The following is a 23,967-nucleotide window of genomic DNA, read 5'->3' as shown; positions in this document are numbered from 1 at the left end:
GGATATCCAAGGCCTGTGGCCTTCTGCTCCATGCTGACAGGATGGCTGCCTGTAGGATGCGAGTGTGGCTCTGGGCGTATGGTACCGCCTCGAATGTGGCCACCATCTTGCCTAGTAACCTCATACATAGGCGAATAGTCGGTTCTTTCTTGCTTAGAACCAGTAGGATTAATTCCTTGATGGCTTTTACCTTCCTCAGAGGTAGGAACACTCCTTGTTGTTCTGTGTCTAATCTCATGCCGAGATATTCCAACTGCCTTGTGGGCTGGAAAGCTGACTTTTCTCGATTTAGGACCCAGCCGAACCTCTCGAGGTATTGGACCGTGAGGGCCACTGCTCGCTCCAAGCCGGGAGACGAGTGATCTATGACTAGGAGGTCGTCCAGGTATGCTAGGATCGTGACCCCTTGGATCCTTAGTTTGGCTAGGATTGGAGCTAGGACCTTCGTGAACACCCGGGGGGCCGTAGCCAACCCGAAGGGAAGCGCCACGAATTGGAAGTGACGCGAAGCCACCATGAAGCGTAGATATCTTTGATGTGGCTGATAAATTGGAACATGAAGGTAGGCATCCTTTATGTCTATGGACGCCATGAAGTCGTCCTTCTGGAGTGTGGCAGCTGCTGACCGCACGGATTCCATCCGAAATGAGCGGATCTTTAGATATGCATTTACCATCTTTAGGTCCAAAATTGGCCTGACATCTCCATTGGATTTTGGGATGATGAATAGGTTGGAGTAGAAACCCAGCCCCTGTTCCAGGACTGGTACCTCTACTATTACTTCCTGGGAAAGTAGATGATCTAATGCCGATCTTAATGCGGCTCCCTTTTCCGGATCGTTTGGGATCCTCGACTTCTGGAAATGAGGAGGAGGAAACCTTAGGAAATCTAATTTGTAGCCTGTGGCCACGGAAGACCGTACCCACTCGTCGGGAATGCTGGCTTCCCAAATCTCTGAAAAGAGTCGCAGCCTTCCCCCCACCTTCGTGGGTGGGGGCGCCCCTTCATAAGGTTGGCTTGGGGGCTGGTTTTGCTGGTTTGCGAAACCACTGCCTTTTGCCTCTAACAGCCTGTCCTTGTGATCTGCTGTTGAAGCCGAAGTTTGCTTTTGCAGGAGGCCGTCGATACTGCTTGGCATTAGAGGGCCCCTGCCCAGGGGAATACTGTCGTTTAAACGCAGGTCCCTGAACCTTCTTCTTAGTTGGCAAGAGAGTACTCTTGCCGTTTGAAATGGTCTGAATGTATTTATCTAGGTCTTCTCCGAAGAGTCGTCCTCCATGGAAGGGGAACCCTACCAGGAGCTTCTTGCATGGGGGCTCAGCCTCCCAGCTTTTTAACCATAAGAGTCTTCTCATATGGATAAGGGATAACGATAAACGTGACGCTTGCTGGATAGAATCCTTGATTGCGTCTACCGTAAAACATATGGCCTTAGGGACATCCGAAAATTTTTCTGCCTGCTGGGCCGGAATAAGTTTAAGCATCTGCTTAAATTGATCCGATAATGCTTGAGCGACCCCAATCGCAGCCACAGCTGGCTGTACTACTGCCCCTGCAGTAGTGAAGGAGTTCTTAAGTAGTGCTTCCAAGCGCTTATCAACTGGATCCTTGAACACCTGTATGTTTTCTACAGGGCATGTTAACGATCTGTTAACACATGAGATGGCTGCGTCCACTGCAGGAGTAGCCCATCTTTTGGAAAATTTTTCTTCCATAGGATATAGGACAGAGAACCTTTTAGGTGGTAAGAAGATCTTATCTGGCTTGTTCCAATCTTGGAACAAAATTCCCTCTAATAGAGGATGGATCGGAAACACAGCATTGCTTTGAGGCGCCCTCAGTGAGCCCAAAGCTGAAACCGTCGATACCTGGAGATCTGGTACTGGCAAGTTGAATGCCCTATGGACCAAGTCCGACAATCCTTGAATCCACCAGCTCTCCCTCAGGGAGACTGCCCCAGACTCCTCTGTATCCGGGTCTTCGATCCCTGAACCTACTTGGTCCTTGTCCAAGAGGTCGTCCAATTCCCCTGAGGAAAGGACCTCCTCTTCTGAGGGTCCGCGCTCGGGCGACGGAGATCTATTCCGCTTACTGCCCCGCATAGCTGCGGCTATCATTTTTCCCATGCTTTTCTGCATCTCTTTTAAAGAGGTGAGTAATACCTCCTCCGTGACCATCTTAGGGTTGGACTGACCCGCGTCAGCTCCAGCCCCAGATCCCGATGGCCCCAAGGCTCCCTGTAGGGAAAACAGCGGCATACCATGGTACAATACCGAGGTACACCTGCTACCTATTGGTATTTGGAACTATAAAAGTTAATTGTCCAAACACCTGTTTGGGGGATAAAAAAATGCTTCCTCTCCCCTAGATGACTTTTTTTTTTTTTTTTTTTTTCGTTTTTGTTTCAAATCCAGGAAAGAAAAAACATTCTGTCCCCCTGAGTAGTATTGCAAAGAAAAACTATGAGATGGAAAAGAAACAGCCTATTTCTAGGCTTGAAAAAAACAGTCCTCTGAAGACTGCAATATCCTTTCTGGCCACTGTGTGTCCTCGGCGCCCCGTGCTGCCGCTCTGGTCTTTCTCCTCAGTTCCAAAGTATTGAATGGAACAAACAAGGAAGGGCCGCCCCTTCCTTTAAGCCACTGACCCGCCCTTCCCCCCCAGCAATCTCAAACAGGAAATGCCCCTCCCGACAGGGGGAGGGGGGGGGGGATTTTGGGAGGAAGGGACCTCTCTGTTCCAGCAAACTGCAGCCTGCAGCCTGGAACCATGAGGAGGTCAGCGTTTTGCCTGCTTTCAGGCTCTGAGGAGGAAGACTGAATGGAGCATCGCCTGGAGGCCTGCAGGTAAGCAAAGCTCTCTGACACACACATATATTTTTATATAACACAGGCCCCACTCAATGCTTTTCCAACACTACAAGGGAGGTCACATCTTATGGGGAATAATACATAGAGAGCCATCCTATCTTTATGATATGTGACTAGTTTGCCAGATGCAGTGCATAACTTTAGGCATGTCCCCTGTGACCCCCCAGAAAAAAACCTGCTAAGAACCAAGTTCCGCAAGTTTTCCCCTCACTTACCTGCTCCATGCCGCAGGACTTTGCCAAGCAAGAGGCCCAATCTTCCCCCATCTCCGTGGGGATGTCTAGACCTTCAGGCCCTGGGTTCCTATGAAGGATCCACTGTCCTGGGCCCATATAGCACCCTGGCAACAGAAAACTTTAGGTACCCAAAGGTTTCTAAGTTCTGGGCCCAGGGTCCAGCTCTCTAAAAAGAAAAGCATTATGGGCTATACCCCAAGGGTTTGGGGTCCGGTTACTGACCACTTTAGCGCTGAGGCTTTTTTGGACAGAACCGGTAGCTCACCTAATCCCAAGGATGCGGAGGCAAGCTAAACCATGACTAACACCTAAGACACTGGCGTAAAAACTGAGGTACTCCTCCTATGGGAGGGGGTTATATAGGGAGGGGCATTTCCTGTTTGAGATTGCCAGTGTCTACACCTGAAGGTACTCCATATAACCCATATAGTAATGAATGCCGCTCTGTGTCCCGTGATGTACGATAAAGAAAAATGATTGGCATGTAAGGGGGTGAGGAGTGGGATAAGCGGAAGTTCCATTTTTGGGTGGAACTCCGCTTTAATGAACTACAAGTGCTGTAATTGACACTTCCTCCAGCTCTCCAATCGACAGCCCGTACAGAGGTATGGGCAAAGAGCTGGAAGAAATATTTTCAGGAACCTACCATTGCACCCACGATCCACTGATTGCGGGTGCAATGGTTTACAGACTCCAATACAAAAAATTATAAATGCACATTTGTTTTCTGCAAAAGTTTGTGCATTTTTTTTTCAAAGGTAACCCTAGCCTTTAAATCCTATAGTCTAAGCTTTAAGGTAACCAATTATCTGTGTAAAAGCTCACAGATAGTGATAGCGGACAATTAAACAGTTAACACTTCCTTTTTATATGCTTCAATTGGAATTTGAATTGCTGCATTCATTAGGCAAACACAAAACACAAATAAATAAAAAATGTATGCATACCGCAACAATCTTTGTTATACAGGTAGCCTGTAAAATAAAGTAGTGTTAGTAAGGGCTAGAAATCATTATTCAAGTCTAAGTGAACTTTCAGATTAAATTAGCTAAATATAATTCAGGTGCATGAACGCAAAAGGTATTCAAGTCTTAAGCCTCATACACACGATCGGATATCTGATGGAATCGAATCCGATGGATTTTTTCATCAGATATCTGATGAAGCTGACTTTCATCAGTCTTGCCTACACACAATCAGTCAAAAATCCGACCGTGCCAAAGCGCGGTGACGTAAAACACTTCGACGTGCTAGCATGCGTCGACTTGATTCTGAGCATGCATGAATTTTTGACCGATGGTCTTCCACACAGACGATCGTTTTTTTTCTATCGGTCTGTTTTCATCGGACAAACTAATCGTGTGTACAGGGCTTAACAGTTTGTTTCTTTAAAAATCGGCCACAGCCTGAGGAGAAAATCCTGTCATGCCAGTATCTTCCAGAGTGGAACCCTTGCTCTCTGTGGGTAGTCAGAGCCAGTGCTTTCCAATCAGCAGGGAGTATGAGCTCTGCTGATTGCACAGCTACAGGTCTGACTCGGTAGGGTGCATGTCGGACCTCTGCAATGAGACCACTGCTTCTCCAAGGAGAGCAAGAGTCCCTCTTGCAGCTGATAGCAGGGGATGAGATTTTCTGCTTTAATCTGTGTCTGCTTTATAATGAAAACAAACATTGTATTGATGCACTTAGTTTGTATTTAGCTGATTTAAAATTGGTTTAATTGGGCTTTAAATGCTGATAAAATAATTGAAACATGAATACTGTAAAAAAAAAAATCCTAGAAATGGTCTGTAGCTATTGCAACAATGTTATATCTATATTTGTTAGTCCAGTTGTGTTATGAAGAGTATTTCATACCTGTGCGTTCCAAATCTTTAAATTAGATATCACCTGTAATTTCCCCTCCTGACAGGCCATGCAGGGTGTCAGGACAATGTAATATGTGGCCGCTTTATAGAGAAGTCCCTGTGATTTGGAAAACTGCAGCCACCAGTAGGCTCCTTTTCTCACTTATGGAGCATTACATTTACAGGCCAAATAGAGCGCATTGCTGACGGAGTGGAGCATGGCCATCATGTTTTCCTGAATACTTTCTTCAAGCAGTTCAAACAGTTGCTCTACTACTATTCTGGACAGTACCAGGAGACGGCTCTCTGGTAAGGTGAGGATGCTAAAGTGTGCCCCTGCCAAGCTGAGGTTGAGCCTGCACATCCACATATGCAGTTACTAGCACAGTATGACATTAGTGCCATTCACTGGCAGAGGAGCACCGCTGATTACATGGGCAGAGGCGTACTCTCCCAGTATAATCTGCATGGCTGGGCTGTAATTATGGGTAATGCAGAGGCAGGGAAGGATCCTTTCCCAGCAGGGCACCCAAGGTGAGTTCCTCGTATGTCTCTGCCTTGGCCCCAACCCTGACTCTGGAACTAGACAGCTCTGCAGTTTACAAATCTTAAACATAAACTGAAGTTATTCATAGGTAAACAATTAAGGTAGACATGACAATTTTAGAAAAAGGAAATGCTAGTGTAGGTAGTATATAGATTTGTAGATAGCTCCAATTCAGCTTAAAATATTTAAAGTAGTGTACACAAAAATGACAGCCATGTACACGAAGCAATGACTGATCCGAAAAGGGTATTATATTTAAATTGAATCGGTTGTTTAAACTTCTACATTTATGAATTTTAGTTATTAAATTAGAATAATAGCCTAAAAAAAATTGCAAACAGGCAGGATTTTTAATGTACGTCTCTTCTGCATTACCATTCCATTGCCTGCCTGTATGCATGCACATGCTGAGATAACAGCAGTGCTGAGATTACTGAACTTCTGTGCATGCATGGGAGTGACAACATCTCGAACAATGCAAACATCCGGGGATCGATACCCAGAAACTTCTGGGCTGAAGATGACAGGAAGCCGGTGTCTTGTCGATCTAGTTACCCTATCGATATGGTTCCATGCTTGACTGCGCAGGCCCAGACGAAGCCCAAGGAAATCTCCAAACCGGGCGGCATCCAGGCTCATTCCTTAACATCCCCGTGGATTGGAGGATGTTAAAAAAAGAGCCAGGAGGCCGAGCGAGCGCAGCGAGCCGTCTGAACGAAGCGAGGACGTGAGGCCGACTGGCCACTTACAGCAAATTCCACGTCGCCCTGGACCTTTTGCTACAGCTGCTCAGGTTCGGTGATTTCCGTTGGCTCGGATTGCGCCTGCGCAGTCAAGACGGGAAACATATCAATAGGAGAAACCATATTGTCAGATCAACTCCGGAGATTACAGCGCTGGAGAACAGGTGATTATAGTTCCGCTTTAAATCTGTTGTTTGAATGTGTTTTACAATGACTAATATTCAGACATTATAATTGGTGCATGCAATATCTTTGTAAATATAGCAGTTAAGAGGAACAGCACTAGTGCTACCACAGTAAGTAATCGACAAGACTGTATATAGGAATAACAACGCTGATTTATGCCTAATTATATATTTTTAGTCTGAAGAAAAGCATTAATTACAGGTGAAAATTAGAAAGATTTAAGATACTGTTAGAGATCTTACCGAATCGCATAATAACGAGAGTACATCTTTTAATCCCAAACTATCCTAAAATAGAAAGAAGATACATATTTTTTACTTTGTATTTTTTAATGAATAAGTCAAGCTTCAAACCTTTCAAGGCCATTGTTGCTCAATGTATGGAGAATTAGATCCTAAATACCTCTTTCCATAACAGCTTGGAACACTTAAAGTAAAACTAAAGGCATTTTTTTTGGAGTGGAGTGGAGAGGGAAAAGAACACCTATTAGGTTTTTATTGCAATCTGTGCCCTCGTTCAAGAGATTCACCCTCTCTATTTGTCCTGTTTACCATTATCATCGCATAAGAAAGTCAACAAAGTCCCAAATGTTGTGTTGTCCCAAGAAAAGTAATAGAGGGGAACATTTCCAATGGGGAACGCCAAGAAGTTCCCTTAAATTTGTGGGGGTTATCTCTCACTTCCTGTTTTGGCTATGGGACATGAAGTGAAGGTAAATGTCCCCAATAGGACAGAGATGGCAAAAAAATAAACTGACATGGGTTATAACTTTCCCTTACTCTATCCAAAGTGAGAAATATACTTCTATTTAAAAGTGGACTGCACACTAAAACACAGTGGGGTTGATTTACTAAAACTGGAGAGTGCAAAATTTGGTGCAGCTCTACATAGAAACCATTACCTTCCAGTTTTTTTTTGTCAAAGCTTAATTGAACACTCTACAGTTTTAGTAAATCAACCCCAAAGTCTGCTTATATGGCAACCCTCATGACTAGAAAATAATAATCACCTTTCTGCATTGGATTTTGGCTATTGCTTACTACCTGTGGCTGATGTCCATCACAAGAACAAGCTTTTAGCACTTTTCAGAAGTGCATTCTTGCAGAGTTTGGGATACTCTCTTTTTCCAGGATTCTACAAAAACTTCCAGATATGTCACCCTCGTCTAGGTGAGCCCACCAGAAGCTGGAGAGTAAGATATATACTGTATTTTAATGTTATAGGCTTCATGCACACTGGTCTTCAAAAAATTCCACTTTTTCAGGCATTTGGCTTTTTTTTCAGCCTGTAAAAGCACCTCTATGTTAGCCTATGTGTCCATGCACACATATGCATTTGTAGGTGTATTCGAAGAGGACCATATACAAGCTGAAAAAACAAAAAACATCAAAAGCACGTTCGGGACAGGACCCGAAGGGCAGAAAAAAAACGCTTGATGTGCCTAAATGCATTTAAAGGCGCCTAAATGCTTGATGCATTTAAGAGCGTTTGAGGGTTAACACATTTGAATGACCAGAATAGAATAATATTAACCATAATAATAATAATAATAATCCATTAACCCTCAAAAGATTGATGCTCCTAAATCCCTATGTAATACACGGCTGCTTTAGGCATATTTTCTAAGACGCTTTTCTCCTGCCAGTAGAAATAGCATTTACAGGGACTAAATAAACACCCTCTGTGCATGAGGCCCTACTTTCAATGTATTTTTTATTTTATTTTATTTACAGCTTTTCTGCTAATATTGTAATTAGGCAATGAGGTCGCCACATAAGCAGATCTTGCTCTCACTGTACATTGTACATGGAGAAGCGCAAGTCTGTGGTGAACACTGCTCTGGCATAGTCGGTACTAAGAGAAGATTTTAGCCTGAAATAAGCAAGCAGCATGGTGGGAAGTTTTTATGTTTGTTTAGGTTGGGATAGGGAAAGTGGACCTGTCCTTTAGGTAGGGAACATATACCTAACTGCTTGTAAACATTCTTAATTTTTTTCCATTCCAGGCTATTCAAAATACTTAAAGGACAGTCTCTGCTGCTGATGCAGGGCAGAGGAACACAGCCAGGCCACGGCCCCCCCCCCCCCCCCCAATCTCAGTGACAGATGTTCTTAACCACTTAAGGACCGCCGCATGTACATATACGTCAGCAGAATGGCACAGGCAGGCACATGCACGTATATATACGTGCCCTGCTTGACGTGGGTCGGGGGTCCGATCGGGACCCCCCCCGTACATGCGGCGGTCCCCGTGGCTTCAGGAGCGATCCGGGACGACGGTGCGGCTATTTGTTTTTAGCCGTGCTGTCGCGATCGGTCCCCGGAGCTGAAGAAGGGGGAGAGCCGTGTGTAAACACGGCTTCCCCGTGCTTCACTGTGTCGGCGCATCGATCGCGTCATTCCCTTTATAGGGGAGACACGATCGATGACGTCATTCCTACAGCCACACCCCCCTACACTAGTAAACACACTCAAAGTAAACCCTAACTCCTACAGCGCCCCCTGTGGTTAACTCCCAAACTGCAAACTGTCATTTTCACAATAAAGAATGCTATTTAAATGCATTTTTTGCTGTGAAAATGACAATGGTCCCAAAAATTTGTCAAAATTGTCCGAAGTGTCCGCCATAATGTCGCAGTCACGAAAAAAATCGCTGATCGTCGCCATTAGTAGTAAAAAAAAAAAAAATGCAAAAAAACTATCCCCTATTTTGTAAACACTATAAATTTTGCGCAAACCAACCGATAAACGATTATTGCGATTTTTTTTACCAAAAATAGGTAGAAGAATACGTATCGGCCTAAACTGAGGAAAAAAAATGTTATATATGTTTTTGGGGGATATTTATTATAGCAAAAAGTAAAAAATATAGCATTTTTTTCAAAATTGTCGCTCTATTTTTGTTTATAGCGCAAAAAATAAAAACCGCAGAGGTGATCAAATACCACCAAAAGAAAGCTCTATTTGTGGGGAAAAAAAGACGCCAATTTTGTTTGGGAGCCACGTCGCACGACCGCGCAATTGTCTGTTAAAGCGACGCAGTCCCGAACTGTAAAAACCCCTTGGGTCTTTAGGCAGCATTTTGGTCCGGGGCTTAAGTGGTTAAATTCCCTCTTTCAAAAACTGGTTACAATGGAGCTACAAGTCCCAGCATTCTGTGTATCTGTAATTTTATAAAGGAACTACAAGTCCTAGCATTCTGTGTATCTGTATTTTTATATAGGAACTACAAGTCCCAGCATTCTGTGTATCTGTCTTTGTATATAGGAACTACAAGTTCCAGCATTCTGTGTATCTGTCTTTTTATATAGGAACTACAAGTCCCATCATTCTGTGTATCTGTCTTTCTATATGGGAACTACAAGTCGCACCATTCTATGTATCTGTCTTTTTATATAAGAAATACAAATCCCAGAATTCTGTGTACCTGTCTTTTTATACAGGAACTACAAGACCCAGCATTCTAGTGTATCTGTCTTGTATACAAAAAAACTACAAGTCCCAGCACTAAATGTATCACCTTGTATACACGGAACTACAAGTCTCAGCATTTTATGCATATCTAGGAATACAGAGAGTATGGGGGGGGGGGGGGCTGGTGTTATCTAGGAGTATAGGGGGTTCTGGTGTTATCTAGGGGTATAGGGGGTCTGGTGTTATCTAGGAGTATAGGGGGGGGGGTCTGGTGTTATCTAGGAGTATGGGGGGGAGGTGGTCTGGTGTTATCTAGGAGTATAGGAGGGGTCGGGTGTTATCTAGGAGTATGAGGGGGGGTGTCTGGTGTTATCTAGAAGTATGGGGGGGGGGGTCTGGTGCTATCTAGGAGTATAGGGGTGGTCTGGTGTTATCTAGGAATATGGAGAGGTGGTCTGGTGTGTTAGCTAGGAGTATAGGGGATTGTGGTGTTGGCTAGGCATATAGGAGGTCCTGGTGTTATCTAGGGTATAGGGGGGTCTGGTGTTATCTAGGCGTATAGGGGGTTCTAATGTTATCTAGGGGTATAGGGGGGTCTGGTGTTATCTAAGAGTATGGGGGGGTCTGGTGTTATCTAGGAGTATGGGGGGGGGGGGCGGTCTGGTGTTATCTAAGAGTATGGGGGGGGGGTCTGGTGTTATCTAGGAGTATAGGGCGTTCTGGTGTTATCTAGGAGTATGGGGGATATGTGTTTGTGAGACTCTTGCTAGAGCAACAGCAATCAAAGCATATTTTATAGGTACAATGAAGGTTTAACCGTGCCTCTTTAGCCCCTACCACTGTTAACAGTTTGATCGCACCCAGTTTTTTGCCGTGGCGCGCATAGCGTGCTGTAGGTCACTATCTCCAGAAAATGTCTCTCATTCTCAAGTTTTAAAGTTGGGAGTTATGTGTAAGGGCCCTTTCACACGTGCGGACCGTATGTCCGCATTTTCATCCGTCCGTTGAAAACGGGACATACATGGGTCCCTATGTGATTACGGGTGTCAGCGGATGACCATCCGCTGACACCCGTAATTTGTCCGCCTCTGCAAAGATCCACAAAATCGGACGGAAGAAAATCCTATTTTTCTTCCGTCTGCCGGATCGGATGGGATGAACACGGACATACGGTCCGTGTTCTTCCGATCCCCCATAGGGGAGAGCGGAGGAAAGACAGGGCGGTCCCTGCACAGTGTGCGGGAACCGCCCTGTCAGCTGCCAGCTCAGCAGGGATTTTACGGAGGATCCCCGCTGAGCTGTACGGACACACGGAGGCGGATCATTACTGATCCACCCCGTGTGAAAGGGCCCTAAGTGTTTCACCAAAATCTAGCATTATATTTGCATAATACATGCTTGAAATTTTTTTTTTTTTAACACACTGATTAAAACCCACTGCTTGCTCACTCCTTCTGTTTGACATAATGGGGTTACTTTATTAAAGGCAAATAGACTGTTCATATAACAAGGGAATGTTTCCTTAACTTTATGAATGTGATAAAAATTCACTTTGCAAAGAATTCCTATTAAATACTGTACGTGCAAGAAAAATAAAGAATACAGTATTTCAGTTTGCGTATGATTAGATGATGGAAGTCATCAGAGCTTTGCCTTATTCAAGCTAAGAGAAAATTCCCTTGCATAGTTAAGTCTACTTGCTTTTTAGTGTGCAGACTGGGACAGGCAGCCTGCACACATTATTCCTTTTACTCACAAGGTCCTAAGGTCCTGTCATTCTTTTAAAGCCAAACATTTTTTGGACCGTGTATAAGTCAGAGTGAGGATTCTAATGTGAGCATGTTAAAAGCAAGAAAAACCTCCCCATGTTTGTTAATAGATATGATATTCTGTAGGACCATCATGCAGGCTGAACTTTTCATTGTGCTTTTGTTGTTCTTGTTTTTAGCATCAATATAATAGACAGGAAAGTGCTGTTAGTTTATATTAGAGCCAATTAACACTCTTTTAATATCAGTAAACTTACCAAAGCTGTGATAACAGTTTCTACAATAGGTTGTGCAGAGTCAGCAGTGACATCCACCAAATTTACCTAGAATGAGAAATAAATCATATATTATATGCATTGTCATAGTGTTTACAAACTGTACTAATTCATTCTGTTTTTGATTCAGGGTCTATTCACACCAGGTGTGGTAGGACTGCGTTAGGTGGCAATTTCAGTACATTTCCACCGCAAGACAAGGCAAAATGTCACAGTGTTACATTTCAAAAAGGTTCAATAAAAAAAGACAGTTTTCATTGAACAGCGTGATGTGTCATGATTGGCGCATTAGTATTACAGTCACCCCACTTCAGTTGCTGCGCTAATGCAGCGGCTGTTGTGAATAGACCCTCAAACATACTAAGAAGAGAACATTTTCTATCAGTCAAATCAGAAAGCAGTGCCAGATTAGTGCTCATTTATTTAAAGCTTGTGTAGATCTCAATAACTGTAAACCTCCCTAATACAAATTGCAAATTTATGTTGTAGCTCTGAATGGGAAGAAATGATTACATTTTGCACCTTATCAGTCCTCGTATGTAGTGGCTACATTAGTTTCAGGTTGTCTTTTCCTTCATTTTCACCTAGCCTTACTCACTCAACTGTACAACTGTATACATGAAGAGAGCCATGGTTGCCACTCTAGACCACTCACCTCATTACTAACCTTCACTCCCCATATCAGTTACATACAGTAGGGAAGAGTTCTTTTGTAGGTCACAGAAGGGTAGCTGGGAAAACTGATTAGACTTGTTGGTATATCAGTTCAGAGCACAGTAAGTTAAAGTGATTGTAAGGGTAAATTAAAAAAAGAAAAATAACAAGCATGTCAATACTTACCTGCCCTGTGTAAGCCACGAACCTGCTCCTCTTTTTGAGTCCCCCCGCCGACACTCCTGGCCCCTCCCCTCTGTCCAGTGCTCCCATGGGAAGCAGCTTTCAATGGGGGCACTTGTGTGTGCCCCGCCGCTGTGTAAATTGACAGACAGCGGGACTCTGCCCTGCTCCCAGCTTCCTAGTCATTGGCTTTGATTGCAAAGACAGCAAGTCCCGGAAGTGAAGGGAGAGAATAATTGCAGATGTGAATGGCGCTGGATCGAATGAGGTCTCAGGTAAGTAAAAGGGGGAGGGGGTGAGGGGGGATGCTGACACCTAAACATTGTTACCATATTGCAAGGAATGCATTAAGGTAAAAAATGTTTAGGCTTCACAACCACAACCACCTCGTGTGTACGAGGCCTGACATTATTTAAATGTCACAAAATGAGAATTCATTTATTTATATGCAGCAGAGCTGAGCTATGGTGCAGTGGCCAACAGTGACATTAGGTGAGGTGCTATGCGTTTGGAAAAAATGCAGCATTGTGGTATGAACAGGGCACACAGAACACAATCTACGTACAAAGATCAAAACAGAGCAAATTAAGAGTTATAAACAAGTCCTAACCGCCTAAACCACACCATTGTCTATGCTTGCATAATTTTAGATTATTTTGGCCAAACTGGTGGAGCAACAGAGTCCTTGCTGATCAACATGGGAAGTCTTTACAAAAGGTTATTTGACTTTACAGGTAACTACTGCCACATCAACACACATATATTATTCAGAAATCTCACCCAGAACACCAACAATATCGTTAAATTCCAAGTAAGCATCCATGACAATGCTATAAACATGCTTTTAAATTGTATGTAAACTCTAGCATTCAACTTCTTTTATATGGTCTGTTAAATATACAATTGAATGTATTTAGTTATATCTGTTTGATATACTGTATACAATACAATAACAATAGATCTCCCAGCAGCCAACATTAATAGACCTTCCAGCAGCAAACAACCATAGACCCCTCCCTCAGCAGTAAATCCCTCCCAGCAACATAAGACCCACCAGCAATAATAGATCCACCACCAGCAATGACAGACTCCCAGCGACAATAGATCTCTGGGTAGCCAGCAACAACAGACCTCCCTGAACACTCCACCATCCCTTACGACTACATACATTCAGGCCTCGTACACACGACAGAGTTTCTCGGCAGAATTCACCGAGAAACTCGGTCAAAACCCGGATTCTGCCGAGAAACTCTGTCGTCTGTACAGTTTTGGCTCGATGGAGCCGCCGAGGAACTCGACGAGAAAATAGAGAACATGTTCTCTATTTTCTCGTTGTCCGCGTTGTTCTATGGGAGAAGGCGGCCCGCCGAGCTCCTCGGCGGCTTCATCCCAAAACTCGACGAGGAACTCGACGTGCCAAGCGCGTCGAGTTCCTCTGTCGTGTGTACGGGGCCTCAGTGTTGGAGGTGACGGAACTGCGTTCCCTGCATTCCCGCTGAAAAAAACTTTGCTCCTATGTTATGGAGATAAAGCGATGTAGAGGTGCTCTGTAGACTTATCCTAGGGTGACAACACTGCTCCTCCGTAGATGCACTACGTTGGGTGAGTGTTGTGAGCCTAAGACAGGAAGTGTGTTACTGGCAAGACACCAGGTGAAAATAAAGAGGAAAAAAGCCTGAATAAAAAGCATACACCCATAATACATTAAAGGGGTTGTAAACCCTTGTTTTTTGTTAAATAACAAACATATCATAGTTACCTCCACTGTGCAGTTAGTTTTGCGCAGAGTGATCTTGGTCTGGTTTTCTGGTGTCCCCCAACAGTGCTCGCGGGTCCTCCCCACATCGAAAAACCCCCTAGGAGAAGCATTCTCCCTGGGGGTTACCGTGCGGGCGTGCTCTGGAGTCCAGCATTTGCGCGCATACACACAGAATGTCGGACTCGGCCCCGTCCACCGGCACCCACGTCATTGGATTTGATTGACAGCAGCGGGAGCCAATGGCTGCACTGCTATCAATCTATCCAATCAAGAGCCGAGACACGGGTCAGAGAGGGTGTGCACGTCTCCGGCGTGGGAACGAACAGGCTCGAACGAACACAAGGGTTTACAACCCCTTTAATCACTGTGTATGGAAACCACCTCTGAAAATTTTCAATGCAAAGTGCTAGTGTGTAAACTTACTTCACCAAGCCCGAGGATTTTGCGGAGATCACAGCCATCCTGTTGGGTAATAATAAATCAGATCACATTACTGCGGTTTAAACAAAAAGTTCCTTCTGATTATATACAGGATGTGATAGGGACAGTGAGCTGCATCATTCACATAAAGGGTCACCTGCAGAGGAAATGTAATATAGCCATTTAATCAGATGTAATGCTGCTCTGTGAGGGGCATTATATGTAGTATAACATATGAGTCTAATAAATGGTGACACGCCAGTTTCCCTGTTATTTACAAAGATTCTTTGGACAAGATTAGCATCAGCCAATAAAAATTCTGATTTAGCTGAAGCACCAATTTAATGGAAGATCATTTTATAGTAAATAAAAGCAAGCATGCTGTGACAGCCATAATGATAAATTAGGCTCTAAATGTTACAATTACCGGTATTTCTTGTGATGATCAGAATGTATTATTGGACATATTTGTATCCTGAGTATTAGCTAGTCTGGCTGCATATTCTAGGACACAACTAGCCTATACTGAGGGTCAGAGGGAAACTATAATGGTGTTGGGTCAAAAAAATGTATTTCTTTATTTTTTAACCACTTAAGCCCCGGACCAATATGCTGCTAAATGCCCAGAGGCGTTTTTACAATTCGGCACTGCGTCGCTTTAACAGACAATTGCGCGGTCGTGCGACGTGGCTCCCAAACAAAATTCACGTCCTTTTCTTCCCGCAAATAGAGCTTTCTTTTGATGGTATTTGATTGCCTCTACGATTTTTATTTTTTGCGCTATAAACAAAAATAGAGCGAAATTTTTGAAAAAAAATCAATATTTTTTACTTTTTCTTATAATAAAAATTGAATAAACTAAATTTTAGTCAAACATTTAGGCCAAAATGTATTCAGCCACAGGTCTTTAGTAAAAAAAATCACAATAAAAAAAAAATTAGCTTCCTAGCGGCACCAGTGACACTAATACAGCGATCAGAAAAATGATCGCTTAGTGACACTGGCAATAGGGAGTGAAAGGGTTAACTAGGGCGGTGATCAAGGGGTTAAAACTTTATTGGGGGGGGTACGGGGCTACCCTGGACCTAACACTAACTGGCTGTCACACTAACTGTCACACTGACACTAAATGCAGTGATCAGTACATATATGATCACTGCATTCAGTGACAGTGTGACAGGGGGGTGGGTGATCGGAAGGGGTTAAATGTGCCTATGTGTACTGGTGTCAGTGTAGTGTCAGTTGCGACTTACTGTGACTCTTCTCTCATCTCGGCGGTTTGAAAATACCGCCGAGATGAGAGCTGCATCACTTCCTTTGCCTATGTTTACATTTTACAGGCAGAGGAAGTGACACGGCGGTGGCTCACAGGATTGGCTGGAAGCGTTCACGAGGGGGCGGACAGAAACGAACAGCCGTCCCCTCGAGTCGGATCGCTCCCGGAGGTAAGCCGCCCGCCGCACGCAGCGGAGGGGGTCCCGATCGGACCCCCGACCCGCTAGAAGGCAGGGACGTATATATACGCCCATCTGCCTGTACGTGCCATTCTGTGGACGTAAATAGTCGTGCGGCGGGCGTTAAGTGGTTAAAGTGTACATATAGATACAACTTTTGTTGTAATACCATCAAATAAAATTTGGCATTAGGGTCAATGAAATGTATAAAATATGCACTGTAGTTAAACAAAACACAGGCTTGTCTTACCACCACATTTCCATACTCTTTTACAAATGTTACGATTTTTGCAGCCTTGTCCTCTGATGACTGTGGAAGTAAAATGCAATCAGTTAAACATGCAGGAGAGGAATTCTGCTTTTGATGCAATCTTATTAGAAAATGTATATAATATAACCTATAGCATCACAACACTGTAGTACTTGTTCATTTCTATTTTGTCTTATCTAATATATTAAGGCAAATATGTACTGGGAGAAATATGTGGACTACCATTGCTAAATCTTCCAAGAATGCCATGCTGATCTAGTGAATTGAGTTCTGAATTCACTTTGACTTTACTTGCTGCATACTTGTTCTGGGTCATTAACTTAATAAAATAAAACAAGAGGTAAACAAACAAGTAGCATATTTAGGATAGGTCAGCAATGACAGCCCCATATTTTCTTCAGTAGAAGCTTACTGTAATGCAGGCAAAACATTTTCTTGAAAATCAGAAATTTTGTGCGTTTTGATTTCGAAAATTCGGCCAACCAAGCCTCCAATTTCGCCTTATGTTGCTACAGAAAATAAATTTTGTGCCTGGGAATCGTCTTTTCTTTCCAGGTCACATCTCACGCTCATTTCTTTTTCATTCATATTTCTCACACGATTCTCCCATCATTGATTAGAAATTTGTTTGTTTTTCAAAAAATTTCAACATCACTCAAATTCGATGGCCATGCGAAAATCGCACATTGCTGTGGCCCACAAATTTTGCGACATTAGAAGGCAAAATTCTCAATTGCGATATTTGAACGAAAATGAGTTTGGAATTTGACCTGTGTCAAATTACAGAATTTGTCTGACAGCATCAGGAGCCAGTGGCTCGCCGGAGCCACTGGCTCCTGATGCTGTCAATCAAATTCTGTAATGCGAAAGAGGTGGGCAGCGCTGAGCCACACTCACTTGCTATCAATCTGCCCAGTGGGAGGGAGAAAGGTGAGAGAGCCGCTGCTCTCATGCACAACACAGGATCGAAATCGGGCTCAGGTAAGTAAAGGAGGGGCTGAGGGGGATCATGCAGACCAGAAGGCTTTTTATAGAATGCATTAGGGTAAACAAATGTAAGGCTTTAGAACCACTTTAAAATTGACTCTCCTTTGATACATATGGGCCAACTTCACCTGTGCCAATGCTATTAATATTTATTCAAAATGATTAATTTAAGCTCAAGCCGTGGGTCCAAATAGAAACAAATGTAACCCCTTTCCTTTTATTCTCCCTCCCATAGCTTGTACCCTGATCCCACCTCTATCTCTTCTCTCCCCACACATTCCTCTACTTCTTGGAACTTGTGATCACTTAAAGTGACACTAAATTCTATCTTAAAAAAAATAAAAAGTTCTATTCAAGCATGTATTCTTAACTCAAAAAGTACCGTCTATCTTTTGTTTTCTGTCTCCTCAAAGTCCCTAAAATGATTTTTGTTTGCTGTAATCTGATTTCCTGAGAACGTGGGAGCTCCATCCCTATGGGTTGGACAAGCAGAGATTAAAGGGCGGGGTTGGCTGTTCGGTGGTCACCTGAGCATGGATCCCCTGTGCACATGAGTACATGTATATATATTTGGAAGCGCACGCGAGAGAGGCACCACGGACCACCTAGGCTCTGAAGAAAGGGGTGCGCCCCAGAAACGCGTCAGCCGTTTGAGGGACGTCTGATCCTCTCATCATCAAGTCCCACCTGTAGGGGCCAGGAGAGCTAGTTTGTTTGTCAGAAAAGCGTATACCTATGCTAATTTTGTGAGTAGGACCATTGATTTATTCTATTTTTAATAAACATTTTTATTACGGTAATGCACTAGGTCGGTGTGCCCTCCTTTCTTTCTTTTTCTTTAGAGGGTAGTTCCGTACATTCTCCATGGTACCATTGTATGTAGGATCATAGCCAACTTTTCCCAAGATGTACTAGGGTCTGTGGACTATGGATTTGTAGGGTGCATAGAGCATAGTACATGGCGGCAACTAACATGCCCTGCTCATTCTAAACAAACAGAAGTGAGAGGGAAAAGGAGGGGGCTCGGACTATCATGGAGGACATGATGGTGGAGGAAAACGCAATAAGAAACAATTTTGTGCAAAATAGATTACAGGTCCCTTAACCTCTTTATTCCTGAGTTTGGCTCAGGGTGAATTTTCAGTACCAAAAGCAATAACCCCGAGCCACACTCGGGATCACATCGCAGGATCCATGTACAGCTTACTTACCTTGTCCCCAGGACCCTGCGCTGTCTCCCCGCTGTGTCTGCAAGCTGTGTTTCCGCTCGATGTATCACAGTGCCGAGCTCCGTTCCCTGCGAGCATTGCGACTTGGGGGAACTCAGTTCCACCACCTCTGGCTCAGACCCTTTGGTGCCTGCTCACCACAATCACTTGTAAACACAGAAGTCTGGTTTCTGTGTTTACAAGTGACAGCTTTGTAACCCCCTGAACTCTGAACTTGTATGTAATGCAATTCTGGTATTTAATGCCCCTTTAAGACCCTTCTACTGTTTGTGAAATCTGAACTGGTCGTGGTTGAGTTCCTGCACCTAATTTCTGAGAAAAAAAGCTCTGATTGCGACGCACGGGGACGAAGCCCGGCGCCAAATTCTAAAGTGAAAAACACAGAATACATACAGTACTGTAATCTTACAGATTACAGTACTGTATCAAATAGTTTCACATTCCCTTTGTCCCTAGTGGTTTGTCCAGTGCCCTGCATGTAGATTTATATTATAAATACTATTCTTTCTGCCTGGAAATTTGAGAATGTCCATAGCAACCAAAAAGTGTCCCTTTACGTCAAAAGCGGTTTTAGAACCAGCTAGAAAACAGCGATAATAAATTAGAATCACTTGCAGATAGTGATTTGTGGGGAAATTCGTCATCAAACACTGAAAGTAATGACAGCAACAATTCTGCAACTGAGCAAATTTCTGTGTTTTTTATTTGATTACATTACTGAATAATTTTTATCATTATTATATTATTATTTGTTATAATTATTTATAGTTATTTATTATATTATAATTTATGATTTTGTGTTTCAAACTTTATCATACACTGGATGTCTACTAGACTGTTGTTTGGACAGATTTAAGTGAGTTATTTTTAATGCCTTGTACACGCGATCAGAATTTTCGATGGATATTCCGACCGCGTGTGTGCCCCATCTGAGTTTTTCCATCGAAAATTCTGACGGACTTAGAAAGAGAACATGTTCTCTTTTTTTCCAATGAAAACAAATTCTATCGGAAATTCTGTTCGTCTGTATGGAACAAAAAAACATGCATGCTCAGAATTAAGTCGACGCATGCTCGGATGCATTGAACTTTTTTCTCGGCTCGTCATAGTGTGGTACGTCACCACGTTTTGGACGGTCAGAATTTGGTGTGACAGTGTGTATGCAAGACAGCTTGAATGGAATTCCATCTGAAAAATCCGTCGGAGTTTATCCCAACGGAAATTCTGATCGTGTGTACAAGGCATAAGAATTACAGGTCTACAATATAAAATGCCAAATTTCCATGTGAAACAATTGTACCGCTTTCAGCATCAAAAATCTGGCATTATCATACCGCCAGGGAGGGTAAGCAGGGAATGTGTATGGGTTATTTGTAGAAAATAAGAATATCGTTTAGAGTGACTTTAAGCTCTACTGAGTGAAACATGTCAGAGGAGTAGCGGGATTGGTTTAATATTATTGAGTGCGGCTTCCTTTCTTTAATTGTTATTAGTTACCCTTTGAACATTCTTAGCACAGAAATTAATATTATTAAAACAATTTTTATCCATTTTAGTGCATTCTATTATATGACTTTATAAAAGATAACTTTTTTTAATGTGTAATAATTACCGAGTCACTGTTATATACTGTGCATATAAAATCTACAAGATCTGTAGCGAAGTTTGGAGCCGCCTGTTCGGAAAAAAAAAAAGAAGCATTAATAAGTCATGGATTTTGCAATACAAAGTATCTACCAACATTTTACAGCAGAGATCCACATATTTGTTTAGTTTGGGGGCCGTTGAACAATGAAGGGAACTGTACTGGAGAAGTATTGAGGCGGACAATGATAACCTCTCCTTCTGAGGTACCAGTTCCCTCACTGTCATGGCCATCCAGTGGCTTCACTACTTTATAAAACCCTGACTCAGAGCAGTATACAGATAAAGGACCAGGCACAATACTTCCTAAAATTTCTAGAAAAGGGCAGAGAGAAATACTCACCTGTGACCAGCGTTGCTCCCTCACGGGCCGGATGAGTGAGATATTGTAACTCATGCTGATGGAAACAATGCAGAATCTCACTCACTGGTGATGAAGTATTGCTTCTTCATCTGCCCAGTGAGCAATGGCATGGAAACAGTTAAATGTTTCTCTCTGTCCTTTCCAGGATTCCTGTCACCAAAGAGTGGGGGGGCTGGGGGGCTGCGGGCATGAAGTGCCACCTCCCTGAAATTTGTTGGTTGGGATGTCTGGTATAACTGTAACTATAATAAATATATATCACTAGGACAGTGGCAGGATTTTTGTCAGGGACAGGGTTTGTTTCACTAGGATGGTGGCAGGGTCTGTCACTAGGATGGTGGCAGGATTTGTGTCACTAGGATGGTGGCAGGATTTGTGTCACTAGGATGGTGGCAGGATTTGTGTCACTAGGATGGTGGCAGCATTTGTGTCACTAGGATGGTGGCAGGATTTGTGTCACTAGGATGGTGGCAGGATTTGTGTCACTAGGATGGTGGCAGGATTTGTGTCACTAGGATGGTGGCAGGGTCTGTGTCACTGACACCAGAATAATGGGGTAGAAAAGGCATATGCTGAAGGACTGAACCAAATATATGTGTATATAATGTTCTCAAATAAATTGATACATGAATAAGACAAGACAAAAAAAGTTTACCTCAACAATCTTCCCAAGACAATTAAGTCCTACTATATTTCCTTGTGATCCTGATGCTGAGTCTGATCCTTGAGCTTTTGTTTCTACAATGAAAAGACAAATACATATTAGACGACAATCCTCATCCATCATAGCAATACTTTCACCGTAGCTCTTGTTTTCACATATTGTTAAAGTCCATGTATAATAACTTTCCAATTACTGAACCCTTTATAATAAAATGCAATGTGTTTTTATACTGCTGGCTTGATTTTTAGAAGTCCATTTATCTAAAGAGGCAGCAAGAAAGGGGACTGGAGGACCTCAGATTTGAGGAACGACTGCAAACATCAAAGCGGTTGTAAAATCAAAAACATATATTTTTTTTATAATTCTGTTTATTGTAAATTGTTAATATGTGACACGGTCTGCCCCTATTCTGTGTGTGCCTTCATAGCAAGCCGTATGCTATGGGGGCTCATCTGCTGGCATGCTACCAAGCTGGGCTCTTTGCATCCATAGACATGCACATGGCTGTTTGACCCCGCCCAGCTCCCTCCTCACATAATTTGACTGACAGCAGCAGAAGCCAATGATTCCTGGTGCTGCCTGATTCTCCTGTGAGAAAAGAAAGAGGGGCGACAAGAGCTGCACACAGCACTCACAGCACTCCATTGATGTAGGACTCAAGGAAGAGGGAAAAGCAGCTAGTATATTTTTATTTTTTTACTGTAATGCATTCTTTTGACCTTAGAACCACTTTAAACGTATTTTCCATGGAGAAAAGATACTTAAGAGGGGATATAATCTCAATATACAAATATCTGAAAGGTGATTCCAGCTTAGGGAGAAAACTATTTAGCCTTAGGTTTCTTGAGAAGACCCGCGGCCACTCAATGAAGTTGGACTAGAAATAGTTTATCCTTAAACTGTGTAGGGGGTTCTTTACCGTGCAAGTAGTAAGGATGTGAAGGTCTCTTCCAAAGTTGGTGGTGTCAGCGGGGAGTGTTGATAATTTAAAAAAACTTTTAGATGTGTTAATTAGGGAACACAATACTGTATACAGGGGTAACTATGTGCTAGCATTTTGTGTTAGGAAAAAGAAAGAAACATTTATAAATGATGGATTAACCCTTTATTATACCTTTTCATGGGCACAGATGAATGGGGATGGCCTTTTGTATAGGCTAAATCATGCTAATACAAATGTGAAAAACAATGCTATTAAACTGGGATTGATTTACTGAAGGTGTAAAGGATGTTAATGTTTCAAAAATGTTAGTAAATCAGGTGAGCCTGTGTTCCCTTTCAAAATGCAATCATGTGAAAAGGTAAAAAAAAAAAAAAAGGCTTTTGGCTAGCACATGATTGATTGGTAGATTGAAGTGAACACTGGTTCTTCCTATTTGCTAAACCTGATGAACATACACTAAGTAAACAGCCACTATCCTTTATTAAAGCAACTCCATAGTTTGCATTCAGAATACAGCCTGCAGAGACCGGGGACATGGCTGCTTGGCTGTGAGCAGTAGGGAATCTTGATACAGAAAGTACTTAGCAGCAGCTTTCTTAATTTGTTTGACTGTTGTTGTTGTTGTCCACAGGTTTCAGTAGGTAGCAAGGTATAGAATGAACAAATGTAATGCTAACAAACTAATAAATGTAGTGTAATTGTAAAAGCTGTACTGAATGTTGCCTCCTGCTACCCTGCTGTTCTAGCCTTATCCAATGAGTGTCTTGTGGAAATAGAAGCCATGTTTATAGTGCCTCAATATACATGAGTAATGCATCACTAAAAAATGTAGCACCAAGAAGTAGATCTAACATTTCTATTTCACTTAACTGACAAATAAAAGCGAATGGCTTACCCCAAAAGCTGTGACCAGCCAGCAGAAAGAAGGTGAAGATGAAGGTCTTCATTGTTCAGGTTCTTTTGGTTAACCTCAAGGTACTGTACCTAGGTGTAGCTCCTCTTTTTATATAATTGAAGATGATGACATCATCAAAAATATGGAACAAAATCAAGGACTTTAAAGGTCTTCACATGACAGTCATTTTTAATCCTAAAGGGCAAATGATTAAAATAAATATTGGATGAAGTTAAAAAAACAGTATGTGATTGCCAATTTTTTTCCTCATCATAAACTGAGAATAATGTGCCAAAGTACCATTTTGCAATTTTGGCACCAGGTCCTGCTTTTGTAACATGTCCAATTATGATCAACACTTGTTGAGCTTGTGATAGGGACATTGGGCCAGATCACGTAGAGCGGCGCATATATAGACCGGCGTAGTGCATCTCTGTTACGTTACGCCGGCTCAATTTCGTGACGCAAGTACCGTATCCACAGAGTACTTGCGCCCAAATTTGTGCCAGCGTAACGTAAATTCCGAGGCGTAAGGCGAGGTAATTGAAAGTGGGAAGGAAGTGGGCGTGCTCCATTGAAATGAGCCGTGACCCCATGCAAATGAAGGGCCGGCC

The 23,967-nt window shown here is 42.8% G+C and overlaps 1 protein-coding gene across 1 annotated transcript in view; it reads right to left on the bottom strand.

Annotated features, from left to right (window-relative positions):
- Window positions 1-23,461, bottom strand: part of LOC120945638 — a 37,012-nt gene extending 13,551 nt beyond the window's left edge. Inside the window, exons 1-8 of the mRNA XM_040359960.1 lie at window positions 23,354-23,461; window positions 21,507-21,589; window positions 20,456-20,518; window positions 16,607-16,666; window positions 14,906-14,944; window positions 11,869-11,934; window positions 6,672-6,716; window positions 4,054-4,080 (exon numbers count right to left, since the gene is read on the bottom strand). Of these exons, the coding sequence (XP_040215894.1) occupies window positions 4,054-4,080; window positions 6,672-6,716; window positions 11,869-11,934; window positions 14,906-14,944; window positions 16,607-16,666; window positions 20,456-20,518; window positions 21,507-21,589; window positions 23,354-23,405 (435 nt within the window). The 5' untranslated portion in view covers window positions 23,406-23,461. The remainder of the gene's footprint in view (window positions 1-4,053; window positions 4,081-6,671; window positions 6,717-11,868; window positions 11,935-14,905; window positions 14,945-16,606; window positions 16,667-20,455; window positions 20,519-21,506; window positions 21,590-23,353) is intronic.
- Between the last annotated feature and the right edge of the window lie 506 nt (window positions 23,462-23,967).

The sequence above is a fragment of the Rana temporaria genome, chromosome 7 (genome assembly GCF_905171775.1).
Source record: "Rana temporaria chromosome 7, aRanTem1.1, whole genome shotgun sequence".
In the NCBI taxonomy this organism is placed as follows: domain Eukaryota; kingdom Metazoa; phylum Chordata; class Amphibia; order Anura; family Ranidae; genus Rana; species Rana temporaria.
This window is presented reverse-complemented; position numbering and strand designations above follow the sequence as displayed.